Source organism: Apteryx mantelli, chromosome 1 (genome assembly GCF_036417845.1).
Source record: "Apteryx mantelli isolate bAptMan1 chromosome 1, bAptMan1.hap1, whole genome shotgun sequence".
Lineage (NCBI taxonomy): Eukaryota > Metazoa > Chordata > Aves > Apterygiformes > Apterygidae > Apteryx > Apteryx mantelli.
In genome coordinates this window covers 86,525,212-86,541,995 of record NC_089978.1, presented here as the reverse complement: position 1 = coordinate 86,541,995, position 16,784 = coordinate 86,525,212, and the positions used below count along the sequence as shown (strand labels likewise).

At 40.5% G+C, this 16,784-nt stretch overlaps 1 protein-coding gene across 4 annotated transcripts in view; it reads right to left on the bottom strand.

Moving 5' to 3' along the window:
• The window catches only part of REPS2 (RALBP1 associated Eps domain containing 2), a 125,407-nt gene that overhangs the window by 75,823 nt on the left and 32,800 nt on the right, over positions 1-16,784 (bottom strand). For all 4 annotated transcript variants that reach the window (XM_067297023.1, XM_067297011.1, XM_067297017.1 and 1 more), the window contains exons 2-6: positions 13,173-13,296; positions 10,803-10,951; positions 9,105-9,228; positions 6,061-6,158; positions 1,944-2,082 (exon numbers count right to left, since the gene is read on the bottom strand). In XM_067297023.1, the coding sequence (XP_067153124.1) occupies positions 1,944-2,082; positions 6,061-6,158; positions 9,105-9,228; positions 10,803-10,951; positions 13,173-13,296 (634 nt within the window). The remainder of the gene's footprint in view (positions 1-1,943; positions 2,083-6,060; positions 6,159-9,104; positions 9,229-10,802; positions 10,952-13,172; positions 13,297-16,784) is intronic.

The window sequence follows — 16,784 nt, the reverse complement described above, 5'->3', positions numbered from 1 at the left end:
AGCTGTTGGATCATTCGTCCCTCAGTGAGTAAGTGACAGAGAAAGCCAGACAGAGCTGTTGACCTCATTTCTCTATTCCCTCCATATGGGAAAAATAAAGGAAAACATGCTCCAGTACTACTGATCCTAACCAGCATAATTAGTATGTCACCAATAATGAGAAACTGGACACTAAAGGCTCCGTTTCACCCAGAAGCCATGTGTGTGGCAGTGCAGTGCTGTGGTGTCCTATATTGCTCTCCCACGCTGCTGCTTCAGCAGTGACTTTCCCTTGCAGTGACCAAAACACCATGAAAGAAAAACAGAGGAGATTCAGGAGCACATAGCTACTGTCATCCTAGCAAGGATCCCCTCTCATTCTTTTCCTAGCTAACAAATTCACTATTTCACTATCTCACACGAGCAAGCTAGAGTGGTAGCACAAGTTTCCTTACAGCCAGGAAGGTCTTCCTGGATACGGGCTTACAAAACGTAAGGCAATGTAACACACAGACTTCTAGGTCTATACTCCTCTTTCCTTTGCACACTTGTATAAGATCACCCACTGCAGTGCACAAGAAAAGCCATAACTGGGACACGACCAAGATCCATCTAGCCTATCATCTTGTCTCCAAACCTTGAATGCCTACAGAAGACAACAGGACCATGACAAAGTTGTATAATAACACAGCTCCAGAATATCCTCCCAACCTCCGACTATTTGTGACTCGTGAACTTCTCAAGCCAGAGATTACATTTAAATATTCAGTAACATCTGATGCATTTTCTATCACAGATTTGTTAAATTACTTTGTAAACCTAGACAAACTTCTAGCATCTTTATCAGCACAGAGCAAGGATTTCTACAACTTAATTGTTTTAGGGTGTTGTGGAAGCTAGAACTTACCATTTATGAGTAGTAACTCTGGATGTGCAATGACTGCCTGAGAAACTTGATCATCAGGAAGCAAAACGCATAGCTCCCAGAGAGGCTACATATGCATATGAAAATGCATATATACATGCACACACAGAGATATGTACATGTGTGTGGGGAAATACAGTATCATTGAATCACCATTTTCTCTTCTCTCAGGCAAACCATATGGAAAAGACTGAACTGAGGCAAAAAAAATGGTGAAATACTAATTTCTGTCAGCATCAAGTAATTTATTTAAACTTTTGGCCAGAGCAGAACCTCCTGAAACCCAGATAGTGCTGAAGAGCAGTAATACAGCAGGGCTTAGTAAAGCTGCCTCAGTTTAAAGTCTGTGACTTCTTCCTTGCCAAACTGTCAGTACCTACAACGATTCCTCTCACAAGCAGTCTGATCTGCCTGTTCAGGATGAAAATGTAATCTTGATATGCTGTTAAAATATTTTTTACCAGGCGTGTGCTCTCCAAGATTTGCTATTAACCACCTCCAGGGCAAAGTCTCAGTCCCTCAGAGCCATAAACACTCAGGCTTGACCACACAGAGCAGTTAACTATGTGCTTAACTTCCATCACGTTGGTGCTGCCACATTTCTGTTGGGAAGTCTAAATTTTTTCAGCTCAGCACACTGCAGGTGTGATCCACAAATACTGTCCCGCAGAGTGACAGGGTTTATTTCAATTTTATTGAACAGCTATACTTCTCTCTTAAATGCAAATATTTTCCTGATGTGATGACTGAACATTCAGAGTGCTGCCTCAAGTCTGAACAGCAATGATGTTTTCTCTCTCAACAGAATCAAATAATGCACTGGAAATAGATATCACTTTGTTTTAGTGACAAGTCACAATTTTCATGTCTTTTTCCCTTAGCTCTACAGGCAGCTTAACCAAGAGAAGGAACCTCATCTGCATCATCACTAATGCTTTCTTTTTTAATCTCCATCAATTACATCTGTGTAAATGCATGAAGGCAATGGGATGGCAATGTGTAACAGAAAGCAACATTTGGATTATTTGGTAAATATTACCTGAAATGAAGGAGTTCAAGTCAGGCTGCAGGGACCGGAACTGGTTGACATAATAGTCTCGCTGCTCCTCAGTTATTCTCCAGGGGTCGTCTGCGTAATGGGCGCTGCTGTCCAGCGGCTCCCGCTCTGCTGAAAGAGACTGAAGGAAGAGCCACTGGTATCTGCCCAGCCGGGGGGCCGAAGGGGCCAGAAGGGCACGGGACACCTCAAGCAACCCAATTCGCTCTGCTCTATTAGCAGACACATTTTTTAAAAAGATGACTGGCAGAAAGGGCCACGCTGACTACTGTCTCATTACTTATCTTCTAAAGCTGAGGCTAATGTTAGGTACCTCTGGCCAGACAGCTAAAGTAAGCTTTACATGACAGAAACTAAAAGAAAAAGGAAATCTTACTACTTCTGATAGCAAAAAGGAAACTCAAAGTCATACCTTATTACCTCTGGATTCATTTGGGGGTTTCAGGCTGCCATGCACAACAACCCTGAACTGAACACTGTACGCTTAAAATGGATAGCACTTGTAAAGGACCTAAAGCTACATTTATGCAGCATAGCACATGAAATATTTAGCTCTGCTAAGAAACTGCATATTTAGTCTAGGAGTGGTGTTGTAATTACGGAGCTACACTGCTTCTAGATTCTCAGCTCGCTCAGCTAACTTGGCTCATGTTACACGGAGCCAGAGAGACGCACATAATCCCAGGGACCCCCTTGACTTTTTGTCACTTCCCCCAGTTTTCGTAGGAACTCTGCTTCAGGAAACAAAACATTCTGGAGGAAAAGGACATTTTATTTATCTGTTTATTTGCTTTTAGATTGTCCTGTTTAAGGGTGGTTTGCATGTTTGGCAAGTTGGGTGGTAGCGTCCAGAAGAGGGCTGCCAGTGTAGTTAGTGTCTTTGTTAAATTGGAATGACTTAATATTTAAGATGTTTTTGGCCTGAATGACAAACATGCTTAAAGAGGGAGGGCAAGAATGAACAATAACCACACTTCAACCAACTTTGAAATGTTTCTCTGATGTACCTGTCAATTTTCTAAGAATCAAACACAAAACACTGGTTTTGAAATAGATCAAAAGATTGCTGAAACGGGCAACATCATAAAGCTGTAAATTAAATTTCATTTCAAAGTAGTGCACAAATGCATCCTATTTCATTTCAAGTTAGCACAAATTACGTGACATTATCTGTGGATCTTTTCCTGTGGCTCAGGTGACATTTTATTATGGGTATGGGGTGCTAGGCACTAGTAAAAAGGTACAGAGTCCCTGAATCTTATTTATTTAGGAAAAGCTCTCCCTTATTTTTATTAAAAAGGTAAATCTGTTCAGTATAATACAAGTAATTCAAAACTATTAGGAAAGCTGTACCTTTTTTCTATAAAGGAACTCTAGAAAATTTCATTTCAAAGGTTTGCACAATAGTGAATATATAGCTATATTCTTTAGTCCTTTCATGTAACTCCGGAATGTAAACAGAATTGACACCTATATGACAAGATTTTTACCCTCGAAACAGTGAAATGAGACTGGGGGAAAAGGAAATTTTGAGCCATATGAAAGTAATGTCAGTGACAAGCATACAGCTACGTTAATCAGCCTGGTTATTTCTGAGTCTTAAAATTCTCCGCCACTGCTGCCCCTGGAATAGAGATTATCTGCACAAGTCACTAATGACATCAGAATTTTAATCACTAGCACTTTCAGCTTTGCCTTTCGCACTGTTAGAGAAGTCAGTGCCTAAAAATGTCAGCAGCTGATCTGATCTCCACATATTCCTTCAAAATCGCCTATACTGAAGGAGATTCACCACTGTTAACCACACAGGAGAACTTGTAAGAAAATGACTGGTACAAACCGAGCCATCTTGATAGAAAATGGCTGTGCAAAAAATCTTCCTTAAAATTACTCAAAAGAACAGGTTTTTCTACTATTCTGATACGTAGCTTTTTGTTAGAAATACTTTGGTGTTCAGTATTGTTTCATTAAAGCTGGACTCTGAAGAAGTGACTGGAGTATTTCAGAGTTTTGTGCCACGGCTCAAGTCTGCCTCGCACCATGCCACAAAGACAACTGACTGCCTTAAAGAACCTCTGTGCGCCTACGCCACCCGAAAGCCGCTGCTTCACTGGCAGCAGCAGTGCTATTATGAGCACCCACCACGCCTGTCCTTTGGTAACATCAGCTTTGCCATTACTGGCTGTGTCACTGCGTGAACTCTCCAAGAGGGGAACCTGTTTCGGCCCTGTTCCAGAACTGCTATTCTTAATGGAGGAGGAGCAGGAAAGGAGAATTTCCTTACACTCAGAGGTGCAACCTTTAGAAATGAATTCACAGTCCATAAGACCTATGGAAAGGGAAAAGAGGCACAGCAGACTATTTTGATTTCTTTTATTTTATTTTTTTGGCTTGGTCATTTGAACAGGCAGAGTTGTCAGTCTCTCCCAAACATAACCCAGCCTTCCCTAAAATTCTTCCTGTTAGATATGCTAGGGGTAAGATGCATATACTTTTCAGACACTTAGTATTTCCAAGAATAATAAAGTATTACTATACCCTGTATAAAAAGGCATACTTGGAAGAAAGAAACTGCATTTCAGTATGTTTCTCTTGGAAGTTAAAACTGAAGCAAACTAAAAGGAGGCAGAGCAGGTCTCGTTCTCTGGGTACATTGTTCTGCCTCTACAAGAAGTTCAAGGCTCACCCCAGGGCATGGGGGTCCTCATGACACTGTCCATTCCACAGCTCTCCCACTCCTACTTTAGCTCAGTGGCTAGGACACTTTTCGTAATTGCTCCACCTGAAAAATGGGTTTTAAGTACTAAAACAAGAGTTTTTGAACTTACTCAAGTCAGCTGTGCAAGCAAGTATAATCTTAATTCTCCAATAAAGTTTAAATAGAACGCAAGTAATAGAACAAGGCACAAATGGCATATATTATAAGTCAACCTATTCTGTTCCAGTTGCAAGTGTGTTGCTGTCAAACCCTCTTCCTATTAAGCATGAAGATATTTGGCAAGCTTTAGAAAGAGACTTAAAATTATTCTTTGGTTATCATGCAGGTCTTGGTAGATGTGTACCACTTCTGTTGCAGAATGACTCTGATGCATAAATGAGCTATTATAAATTGGAATTACAGCGCACTGTGTTTGACCAAATTTGAGGAAAATTTGAAAATACAACTTCATCAATATGTCAGCATACAAGCAATGAATAATTTTTACAGGAGCTGTGTTCATTGATTGCTAAATAGATGTCTGTGTAGGGTAGGAAAAACTGTCAGAATTAAAAACAAACAAACAAACAAACAAACAAACAAACCTTCCCACACCAACAGTCCCAACTCCTAAACAACTAATCCATGCCTCATCTTGCTCTGGTGGTAGAAGGCAGAAAAAAAGGGAGTGCACAGCCATAAAAAATGTTGTTTTTTAAACAATCCAAGGAGTTGGGGAGACAAGAGAGTTCTGCTGGTAAATCAGCATGATTTTTTTCAAGAAAAACTACCCATTTGCACAGTAAATGCACAGCAGGCATACTGGAGTATTGGAAAGATCTGGTTTTGCAGGCAGCAGGAAAACATAGGACCCATTTCACAAAAAGCAAACAAATGTCCAGACATTTGGTTTGTTCTGCTTGAGACTCCTTCTAATAAACTGGGGCAACAGAACTGAATAAGCTGGGTATTACACCATGGATTCTGTGCATGTATTACAGATGACATTCAAAATCAAGCTGCAATCTCAGTGAAATCTCATATTTTAAAGGAAAATGTTTTACTTTTGCTAGGATAGACTCAACATTCTTTCACTTTTGAACTGAGGATTCCAAGTCTAGTTTTTCTATGTTATTTGCTTGTACTTTTCATTTTACTGAGCTTCACCAATTTAATTGGATTATTAATTATAATTTTTCCTTCCCATCAGCTTTGCTTTTTTCTTTTTCCTGTACTTAAAAAAAAAAAAAAAAAAAAAAGCATGCTTCAGTTTCTCATCTAAAACTACCACTGAGAACACATTTTATTTTGGAAGTGAGAATTCTTTTGCCTTTTTTTCTTTTAATTTCTCTATTGCTCTATTAGTAGTATTATTATAGAAAAACATGTGGAATTCATTACCCGATTAAGAGTTGAACATGCACATGCAGATTTGGCTCCATAATTCCCTGATGATGGTCCATCTTGCTGGTGAGTAGAATGTCTGACTTCATAAGATGCTACAGAATTTAAAATAAATAAATAAAAGGATAATAAATGAGGTTCTACTAGGCTAAAGCAAAAGCTAAATATTACAAGCTCAAGCATCAGTGAACTTAATGTCATCATATCAAAGCCCATTTTGTCTTCTGCAACAGAATTCCAGCTACATGCTTGTCTTCCATACCACATCACTCTTCTTTAGACGTTACTGGTAGGAACCGTCTGTTATCTTATTAGATGACATAAATCACTGCTCATAATGTTGAAATAAATATTTATACAGCCTGCTTATATATTTATAAATTTTATATATTTCTAGCCTTACATAGCAGAAGACAACATTGCAAATAATAAGAAATAGTTAAACTGAGCTGCAGACAAGCTTATTTTGACAATGTTATCAGAGTAAATCACTAATCTTCCATACATGCCTCTTCCTTCCTCCCTGAATTTCAATTGAAAAGCAAAATAAGAGGCTCAGCACATCTCATAATCTGAAGTAAAGTTAGTGAAGAAAAGCAACAATCGCTTCTTCTTTAGCTAAGATAAGTCACTCACATTCCGCTGCAGCAAATATAGTAAGCAGTGACATAATGCCTATTTAAGAACAATGTTTTAAAAATAGGTCAAGTACACAAACACAAAGGCAACTCACTTGCAAACTCTCCTACAGAGCAGTAAACTTCTGCTGCCAGAGTATTTAAAATGTAACACTAAAAACTTAGACTGCATTAGACAGATGCAATTTAAGAGACTCTTGATGAAAAGTGGTAACAAGAAAGCTTAAAATTTTATTAAGCCCAGAAAGATCTTAAGAATTATATCCATAACACCCTCACCTTCTATGTGATCTTATCCTGTATTGGTACCTATTTTTAGTCCTGTACAAATCAGCTCTAATTTCAGAAAAAACACAGGAAGGAAGCTGTGAAATAAACAGAAGTATTGAAAGAGGAAATGCAAGTACAAGGCCACATGGCTATGTGTTTGCTATCAAGATAAACTTCAAGAACTATCAAGAAAAAAGTAAAACCCATTAGTACATAGTCAGGGTTGCAGTACAAAGGGTTGACCCTTGAATGTTCCTAAGACACATTGTCTAATTTCAAAATCATGCTTTCAGTATAAAACAGGCTAAAAAGATCAATTTTGTGAAGCTATCACTACATGCACATATACAAATGCAGTTGTTTCCAGGCCTACCCTTTTGACTGATCTTCAAAAAGACTGGCAGGTTAACTTTAAAGCCAGAAAGAACCATTAGGTCACCTAGCCGGACGTTTGGTATTACATAGGTCATAAAATTTTACCCCATTACTTCTGTTGAGAAAATTAACACACATTTGACTGAAACATTTCTCCAGAAAGATATCTAGTGCCGAGTTGAAAAATTCTATGCTCTTATTTTCCAGAAAGTACTGAGGATTAAATTAAGTGTAGTGTCTTACCCCTGCAGATTCTATCACCTTAAAAATTCAAGCAGTTGAATAATTAATTTTAGAAGAATCTGACACTCCAACTAGGTTGGATTCTCCTGTCTCTACTCACTTTGCATAGCCTCTGATTCCATGAGGAATTCCATGGAAAAAAACACCACCACGAACAAACCCCACACAACCCTACACCAAAAAAGCTGTAACCCTGACAGAGCATGAAAAGAAGCCCAGAAAACAGTACAGCGCTCTACAGGTAATACAGACCACTATTCCCGATAACCTCCCATGTCTTAGTGCATTGCTCTTCAGGGTGTATGTTATCTGCAGCATGTGCCGTTCATTGGAGCAGAACCTCTGCTGTTGACGTATTAGAAGACGATCTCACCACTGTTGCTTATTTCAGAAGTCAAACATTACTGTTTTAATTAGTTATGCTGAGGGCGAGGTGGAAAAAAAACCTGCATGTGAGTGAGCGATGGCTTACCTAATCAACAAGTGAAGGGCTGTGAATCAGCACTAATATGATTTTTAACTGGAAGGCCATTTGATTGGGTTCAAGCACATTTTTATCATGGCGGTAATTAGTTTCAAAATGTTTTATTGCTCTGTTTACTCACTCATTTGCAAACAAGGACAACTGGTAAAGGACTAACATACTCCACTCTTCACTCACTGCAAACTAATTCATAGCAGTTTTTTTGCCTTCCTAGTCCCTTTGACAGAAGGATGGTATACTGATGCCTACAATCTCCACCATCTTTGTCACCTTTGCATCTTTGTTGCAACTAGGAGAGGAAAGGCACCTCACCAGTAACAGGGGCTCTAAACCCTTGGTAAAACCTGGCTTCTACCCCAAAAGTTCACTAAAAGCTTCTGTTCTCTTAAGATATACACTATCTTCTTACTAAAGTCAGAGGATTTTGCCACCAACTTTAATGGCAGCAAGATCATGAACAAAACATCTTTGCAGGGCTTTATTTCTGTTTATTTTGTCTAGGTTACATCATGGGACTGCATTTATATTCATGTCCTATTATTATTTTTGTTATGTAACCAGAGAGATTATTATCCTTTACAATAAACCTTTGTTTGCTGGAAATTTGAAAAGTAACAGAGCAGCTACTGAGATCAGAAGTAGGCTTTTCTTCTCCTCTAATTAAACAAGAAGCATCATGCACTCTACGGATATTCACAAACTTTCCCTCATTGGAATATACTGCACACAGTCCTGTCAAAAATTAGGTATTAGCATTCATCTGTGAGCAGTAACACACAAATCTACCTAATTTACCAGAAAGCAAACAGGAAGACAAGATTGAACAATCAGAAAGAAAAGCTTTTATGCAAAACAGAATTAGATGATTGAATCATTTTCCAAAATATGCATCTAATTAAAACTTGAAATCATTAGCCTGATTGTTAGTTGCATTTGAAATTTAGAAGCTTGTTAAAAAGAGAGAGAGAGAGAGAGAGAGAGAGAAAGAGAGAGAACTGAATGCAACACGTGCATTCCAATTTTTATCCTACCTCCATGCTGCTGCTCCAGCCCATTTCTTGATTTACCATATCCATAACTTAAGGATGTTCTCTGGTAACTAGATGGAGAAGCAGGAGGTGAACAGATTGGTGACATCGGAGGAGACTTGTGTTCCTATTTCAAAAACACATCAACAGAAAATGGAATTTTGAGATGACAATAAAATGACAAAATAATTCTGCATGACAATCCAAACACATACAGCCTGATGGGCAAAGCACACTAAAAGACAGCAACTCCCCAAGTCCCTTTATTTTCATGAAAATTCTTATTAAAAAAAAAAAAAAAAAAGAAAGATGGTAAAGACAGGCTTTGGTATTGAGCCTTCTTTTACGAGTAAAGCAAGGCAAGGCCGTAACAAAGCTTTATAATTAACAGTTTAAGACATTTTACTTCCAAATATGCCTGAAGTATTTGTCAAAGGCTTAATGTTAGTGGCTATCTCTGAATTTACATATCACATTTAGTGGCATGAATGCATTCTTTGTTTGAGTGAGCATTTTTCATATTAAAAAAAACACAAAAAATAAATAAATCTCTGAATTGGTATTTTAAGCACTCTGTGGATTTGCAAGTGTTATTGGGTATCTATTCTAGAGTGTTCTCCTTCCACTGACTTACAGAGATTGTTTAAGAGGAGGATGCAATCCTGAAACAGTTTACTGTATAAAAGGAAAACACTGCAACAAAGACAACCTAGATGGAGCCAGAGGTTTGATGGCAGCATTCTGCTTCAGTGTCAATACACACAGACAGATAGATGTATGTGCTCTTCTTCCTCATCCTGTTATTTCCTTTACACATCTTGTCATCAGCTCATTACTGTTGGTTAACCTCAGGCTGGGAATGTCGTTACTCACACTGACGCAGTGTCATGAATGCATGCACACATTACAGAAAGATAAAGTGCCTGCCACGAGGCATTCATAACATGACCTGATACAGTACCAGAAAAGAAGGTGTCAGGCCTAGGAAAAAAATTATGCAAATAATGCTTGCTCTGTGAAGTCCCTTTTATTTGAATAAGCACTCTCAACTCTCCTAAATACATGCAACAAATCTCATTTTGACAGCGTTATTAAATTGGCAATTCAGAACAGCAGAAACTGGTAGGATGTTTCACTGAGGACAAAAGAAAAAGAGATTTCTTCTAGGCTACTCTGCTATTACACCTGGGATAGACTAGAAGGAAAAAAATGTCGTAGGCTTATTCAACTCCTAAATAGTGACTCATAATGGGCTTTCCCTCATTTCAACACCTCTTTTTCAATTGAGCATTTCTGAAGCAACTAAAGATTACACTTACCATGGGAAATTATTCACTTTCCTGTTTATCTCCCCCCTTTAACAGATGGATTTCTATTTGCTCCTCCTCGCCCTGCCTTCTCCAAGAAATTGCACTAGAAATAAGTAGGAGGACAGCATTGAAAGAACTTCTACAGAATATTACAGGGCTGATAATTTTATACAAGTTCATATAAAGAAATTCCTCTCAGGGATACAACCGGTATGAGAGATCATCAAAATAAGCACACAGTCCTGATGGGTATTATTTGCAAGTAGGGAGTTCATCTCGAGTATAGTACTGCAAAACTGAACAAGCTCATGTGAGTGTAGTCATTTACAGGATTGGACCCAAAAGGAGTATGCATAATGATATATTGGCCTGAAGGAGACAGGCCAGTTACCTGTTTGTCCCCTTCATCTGTTCTTTTGTAGGAATTTTTTTCCAAAGTTGCATGTGGAACCTGAAATTTAACTCCATGGAGTTCTGCTGGATTCCCATAACGTATTTCACTGTCATTTTTCAGCGCCATAAACCGTGGCAGAGGCAATTCTTCATTAAAAGAAAGAAAAATTCAACTGAGTCTAGGGTATATTAGAAGTCTTTGAAGCAGTATCATATCGCAAAACCAATGGAAGAGTAAAGAGTAGTTTTTATATTTTGTAATATTTGTAACTGTAGAACTCTTGTGATTATTTTATGTCTTAGTGAAAAATGTGAATGCTATGCAAAGCTGCATTCACTAGTTCTATACATCTTTTCTCAATGCAAAGAGAAAGAAATAAGCCTTGTGTGCATTATTAAAGCAAGTGTCAAACTCATTTCCTGTCTTGGAAATGTTGTCTAAAATGAAAAGAATAGTTTCCCACAGAAGCTGTGGGACTAATGAATTCTTTAGGTCAGGATCATGGTATTCTCAGCAGAGTCATCATATAAGGAACAAATTAAAAATGCTAGGGTTCAGAGATCACTTCGAGGCCTGACAAGTCTATGGTGTCAAAAGAACCCACTTTGCCTCTGCTTTGCAGAACAAAAAAGAATGACACTTCTAAGCAAATGCATCTTTAAGACAATTCAGGATTATTTTGAGAAAACATCATATTATTAGAAACCTTTATTTTTGTGCACAGTCACCCTATAAGATCAATACAACTAAAATTAACAGAACGCAGGCTCCAAAATCAAGCAAAGCCCTACATCACCTCTGTAATCATCTACACTTACAACTACTAAGGGAAAGAAAAAGAAATCAATTCGAGTCTGCTGCATGTTACTCATTCCACTCTAAAAGCACTAATATATTTCAAGAGAAAATGTAATTAGCATTGGAAGCACTTCAGTAACAGTCAGTAAGCAGGATATCAATACAAGAACTGGAAGTATCCTTGTTCACTCAAATTCATGCATTATTTGCAGATGCTGTACTTACAAAACATACCCAGTAAATCTCACTTAATTCAGATTTCTAGAGTAGTTTGTTTCTTCTCAAATTAACAGTGGCACCCCTAAAAAGAATCTCAGTGCAAGAGAGAGAGAAAACAAGCTGTCTGTAAGGAAAACTATGACAGACAAATCCAGGCTGCCTGTTTTACTCCTGGTTTAAACTCTCCTGATGGCTACTCACCATCCCGTGGTACCCACATCGGATCACCTCCACTTCACAGGGAGCTTCACAAGTGCAGGAGCTTGGACAAGGAGCTTAACTAATGCAGGTCTGCATGTGCCCAAGCCCAGCTTTCAGCTGGAAAGGGGCAGACCTGGGAATCCGCTCCCTGCTCCTTAAAACATACATGAAAACACCTGCTAGGGGTGACCTGCCAAACACTGCCCTCACTACAAGGCTATGGGTAGGTCCTCCCTTTCCTACCTTCTCTCTCATCTCATGGTCCTTTGCGCTACTGGCTTCAGCAGGAGGGTGGCAAACACCGTGACCCAGAGCACATCCTCATGCGATGCTTCAAATACTTGCCTGCGACATGGGAGCTAAGAGTTCAAACCTGTTCAGGGTGAATCACAACTGGAAAACCATCTGCTGTGAAATCCGAACACTGCTGAGGCAGAGCATGGATCACCAAGGCAAAAGTATCTATCTACCTCATGCTATTTACTCACTACTAAGGTTTCACAGCTTAAAGGGACCTGCTTTCTCTGTTCACTACTAGACATTGACAAGCACTCTTAAGAAATATTTTTCTCCATCAGGATGGCACATCTAATATTAGTGTCAATTCTTTGTGACAAAAAAAAAAACATTTTAAATCACATCTAACATGTTTTCATACATACCAATACAAAGCATTATGATTTTATCACCATAGCCCGTTTATTTCAGTAGGATTATCTGCTAAAATAGGTCAGTATTGCAAGCTGCCCAGCAGAGAAAGACCCCTGAGCTCCCCACAACCCCCAAAACATTACTTCAATCCAGAAGGAGCCATCAGCCCCAGCTCTGGACAGCTTTTAAGATTAGAGGCTGAAGGTGGCAAAGAAATGGATCCATAACACTGAGCAGCTGTCTTTCACCCCATTTCTTTGGCAATGCTTTTTATAGAGGGGGATGTAATGTCAGCTTTGCCATACATGTAATTCACTATAATTTTCTACCAGTCACTTGAAGAATGTAACATTACCTACTGGCCCTTCTCCATTCCCCAAAATACATTTTTGCTTCATAAACAAGTTAGAAGAAAAGTTTACCACAACAGACTGTTTAAAAGCATTAAAGAAAGGAAGAAACAAGTGCACAGCTTTGCAAGCAAAATTTGCTACTCACCATTCTTAATGCTCTCAATCCGTACTGGAAACCCTGACTGTGCTGCTGCAATTAACTTCAAAGCAATATAAAATTGAGCGGGACCAAAATAACCCACACGTTTGGCTCCACAAACTTCTGTAATCTAAGAGAGAAGAGGCATATTTTTGGTAAAATGCATTTCACTCCTACAGGGAATGTAAGCTTCACTAAGTAAACAAGCAAAGAAAAAGTCTTTAAAATTGCAAAAGGCTTGTTGTATTTGAAGTTCTCTATTAAGAGCAATTGTTTCAATTCAGGACATTCCTGTCTGATCACATTCCCTGTATATCAGAGACAAGTAGTTATTTATTATACTTTTCAGAAGTATTACTGTGTAACATTGCTTTTCTAAAACACATTATGTGTTTTCATACCACAAGTGGTTGAATTTTAGTAGCAGGTAAAATGATCATTTTAAGTATGCAGTCCCATAAAATGCTTCCATCACAGAAACTGCGATAGTCCTAGAAAATCTTACTCACTATTAGCCCTTATAATGATAGTTCAGACAATTACTGTAATTAGAATATAACACAAGAAATATCCCAACACACTACTTCAGCAAAACACTTTTCCTTGTGGAAAAATTAACATGGTCTCAGAGAAGAAGCTTAGTTTCCCCCACCCTGTTTCTATATATCCTTAACGAGACCTCAGCCACCTCCTCTGCAAAGGAAACCATTCGAGCTTCACACACAGAGACAACAGCTAAACAAACAAAATCTATCAGCAGGTTTGAAACACAGATGCTAATTCTCCCATGCCTGGAGCTGCAAGATGCTCATAAACAAATTTCAGTCATGCTTTCAGGTTAGAATGAAACTATGTTGCCCTCAGCTGTAGAAGGAAGCCTCAAATTCTTCTTCTAAAAATACATATAGATAGGCAATGCCTGCTAACTGCTGAGGTTTTATAGCCTGTGTGCAGAATGGCACTAGAGCTGTGCCCTTTTTTTATGGTAAGTTCTGTTCTCTGGAAAACCCTGCCAGTGGTACAAGTGTCGTCAGTACTCCCAATCTACAGCATGAAGGAAGTTATTTGCATTTGATGCATATAAACAAACAGCACAAATGAAGAGCCAATTTTTTATAAATTATTATGTATACTATGGCAGAATGCAACATGCAACAATTACTGAGAACTGGACATCTTGGAATGGTAATTTTTAATAATCAAAGAAAATTATTTTCAAGTGAATGTTTCCTTCTCTGGATGTGGCTGCTGCTTTGAATGAGTGTTGGCTTTCTCCTCTTCCTGCTAGCTTCTGAGATGCATGGCTTAATTCCTTGATCACAAGATGTATCAAGCAGCTTTCTTTTCTCTTACTGCTTGATGAAAAGGGAGATCGATTCTCTGTAAAAGTACAGCTTCAATTAACCAGTGGAATTTGCCATTCTGTTTCTGCTACATATCTTTTTTCTGATGTCACTCTGATTTTTTTACTTTCTTTTTGTAGCTGGTCCTACTTCTTCTTTTATTTTCCAGTGGAAACCCCAGGCATTGGGCACACACTTGAGAGGGACGGTGCAGAATTGTGTTTAAAAATGGGAGAGTCGTAAGGAGGGAGCAGCAGATGGAGAGGAATCGTGCTCGGACAACCTCCAGGCCTCTGACAGCGACAACCTGTGCTCTGATCCAAGTGGTGGGGCACAGGAAGGAGTGAAGCATGGCACGGGGACCTGGGCCATACACACGACGCCAGGCTCCCCTCTCATGTCTCATCCCTGCCCTGGGCTCCCCAGTGCCGCAGGAAGCGATGCTGCCCAGCGCGGAGCCCCACTGAGCTGGCAGATAATCCCACAGCCAGACTGTCAGGACCCCTTGGCAGGGCGCGGAGCCAGGACTCTACATCAAAGGCTGGAGCATCTTTCTGCTGAGGGGGCAGTGCCTGGCGGACTGCCTGCCTGTGGCGTAAGGCAGGGGCAGCACTAGGGGAGACAGCAGGTCTGGGGGCACTGGCACCGCTTTGGGACAGCTGCGCATCAATATTGTGGCTCTCGAGTTCCCAAGGAGATATTTGCTCCCTTCCCCTGCCCTCCCCTTGCCTCTAGACGAGCCCCTAATTTCCTCATTCGGGTGCACACATCTCCAATTCCTATGTGGTCTCTCCCCGCCAACTGCCCGACCTGCTGGCTGTGCCTCCCTCTGCCTTCCCCAGTGGCACGAAGCAAACCGGCTCCACCAGCATCAGCCAGGAGCACACAGCACGGCCTGAGCCTCGCCGGCTCCCGCGCACGGCATCGCTAGGGCACGCCAGGCACCAGAGGAGCTGGAGACAGAGGTCCTAGCTCAGCCCAGGAGCGGCGGGTACATAGGAACTGCCTGGTCTGAGGCTTCCTGCGAATCGCAGGCTCAATATCCAGCACCCCCAACGCAAGCCCTCGGGCAGAGCAGCCGCAGACAGCTCGCTGGCCAGAAAGCTACAGCAGCCATGAGCCTTCGCTTCCAGTTTGGAAGTTGTCTGCCAAGGCAAGGGGGGGGGGGGGGAGGAACCTACAGATCCAGTAAACTAGTAAAGCCAGTCACTGTGGTTGTGGCAAGGTTTTCACATACACACATCCCAGTTTGTTACAGCACAACTAGCAAGAAAAGCATCTCAGCTACCTAACTTACGAAACACTCAGTGACCCTTCCTCTGCCCAATCTCCAAGACAGCAATTTTCTCTTAGAATATGTTTGTACTTGATATGGTTTACTCTTACTCATGGCCTTTCAGATATATGCATCATCACTAATGTATGTTCTCAGTCTTGCTTGTCTAAAAACAGCTGATGAACTTACCCAGAGTTTGCATGCTAATGGGGCAGAGACGCATCTCAGTTGCTGAAATTCCATCTAGGTACATGGCACTAGTTTGTTATGGGGGAGAAGAAGTAAAGTAAGGAAGTAAAGTAATCAGTCCCCGTGTGTGGGCAAGGTGGTCCAGCAATCATTGCTCAAGTCTGCACAAACTGCTCAGCTGATGCTGTAGCATCATTACCTAGAACAGGTTTTTTTGTTTGTTTGTTTTTTGTTTGTTTGTTTGTTTTTTACACACAGCTACAGTCATTTTCAGAGGCAAACCTTGCTGCTGTCACCTAGACCATGACTGCTTCGAGACTAAACTGTGATGCGCAATTGCTCTTATTTGGGACTGCAGTTCTTTGAGCGAAGGCTAGCGCTGACTACAGGACTGCGCCCTGGGCAAGGCAGCCGCCACAAGCACAAGATACCTGTGGATCGGCAGCTCGCCCTGCCTGCATCCCAAGGCCAGCACCATTAGGCTGGGAGCACTCACGCCCCCTGTGATTTGGGAAGGGCTCCCAGGGCAGAGGTGACTACAGCTGCTGTGCTGCAAAGCCCATGAGCTGAATCCCTCATGCAAGTGCAGGCACAGCTGGCCAGATGTTTCCTGGAGGGATTCTTCTCCTCTGGGGTTTCTCTCCTGCCCTGCCATTCTACGCATGTTGGCACAAAACAACGGCGTTAGTATGAGCTATGTCTTCTCTCACCAGCTGCTAGAAAAAGCAGAACATGGAGAAACTGGGACTAACCCAGGGCTTTGTAATGCTATGATCTTTCTCCTGCTATCAAATTATTACCTTTTGAAAA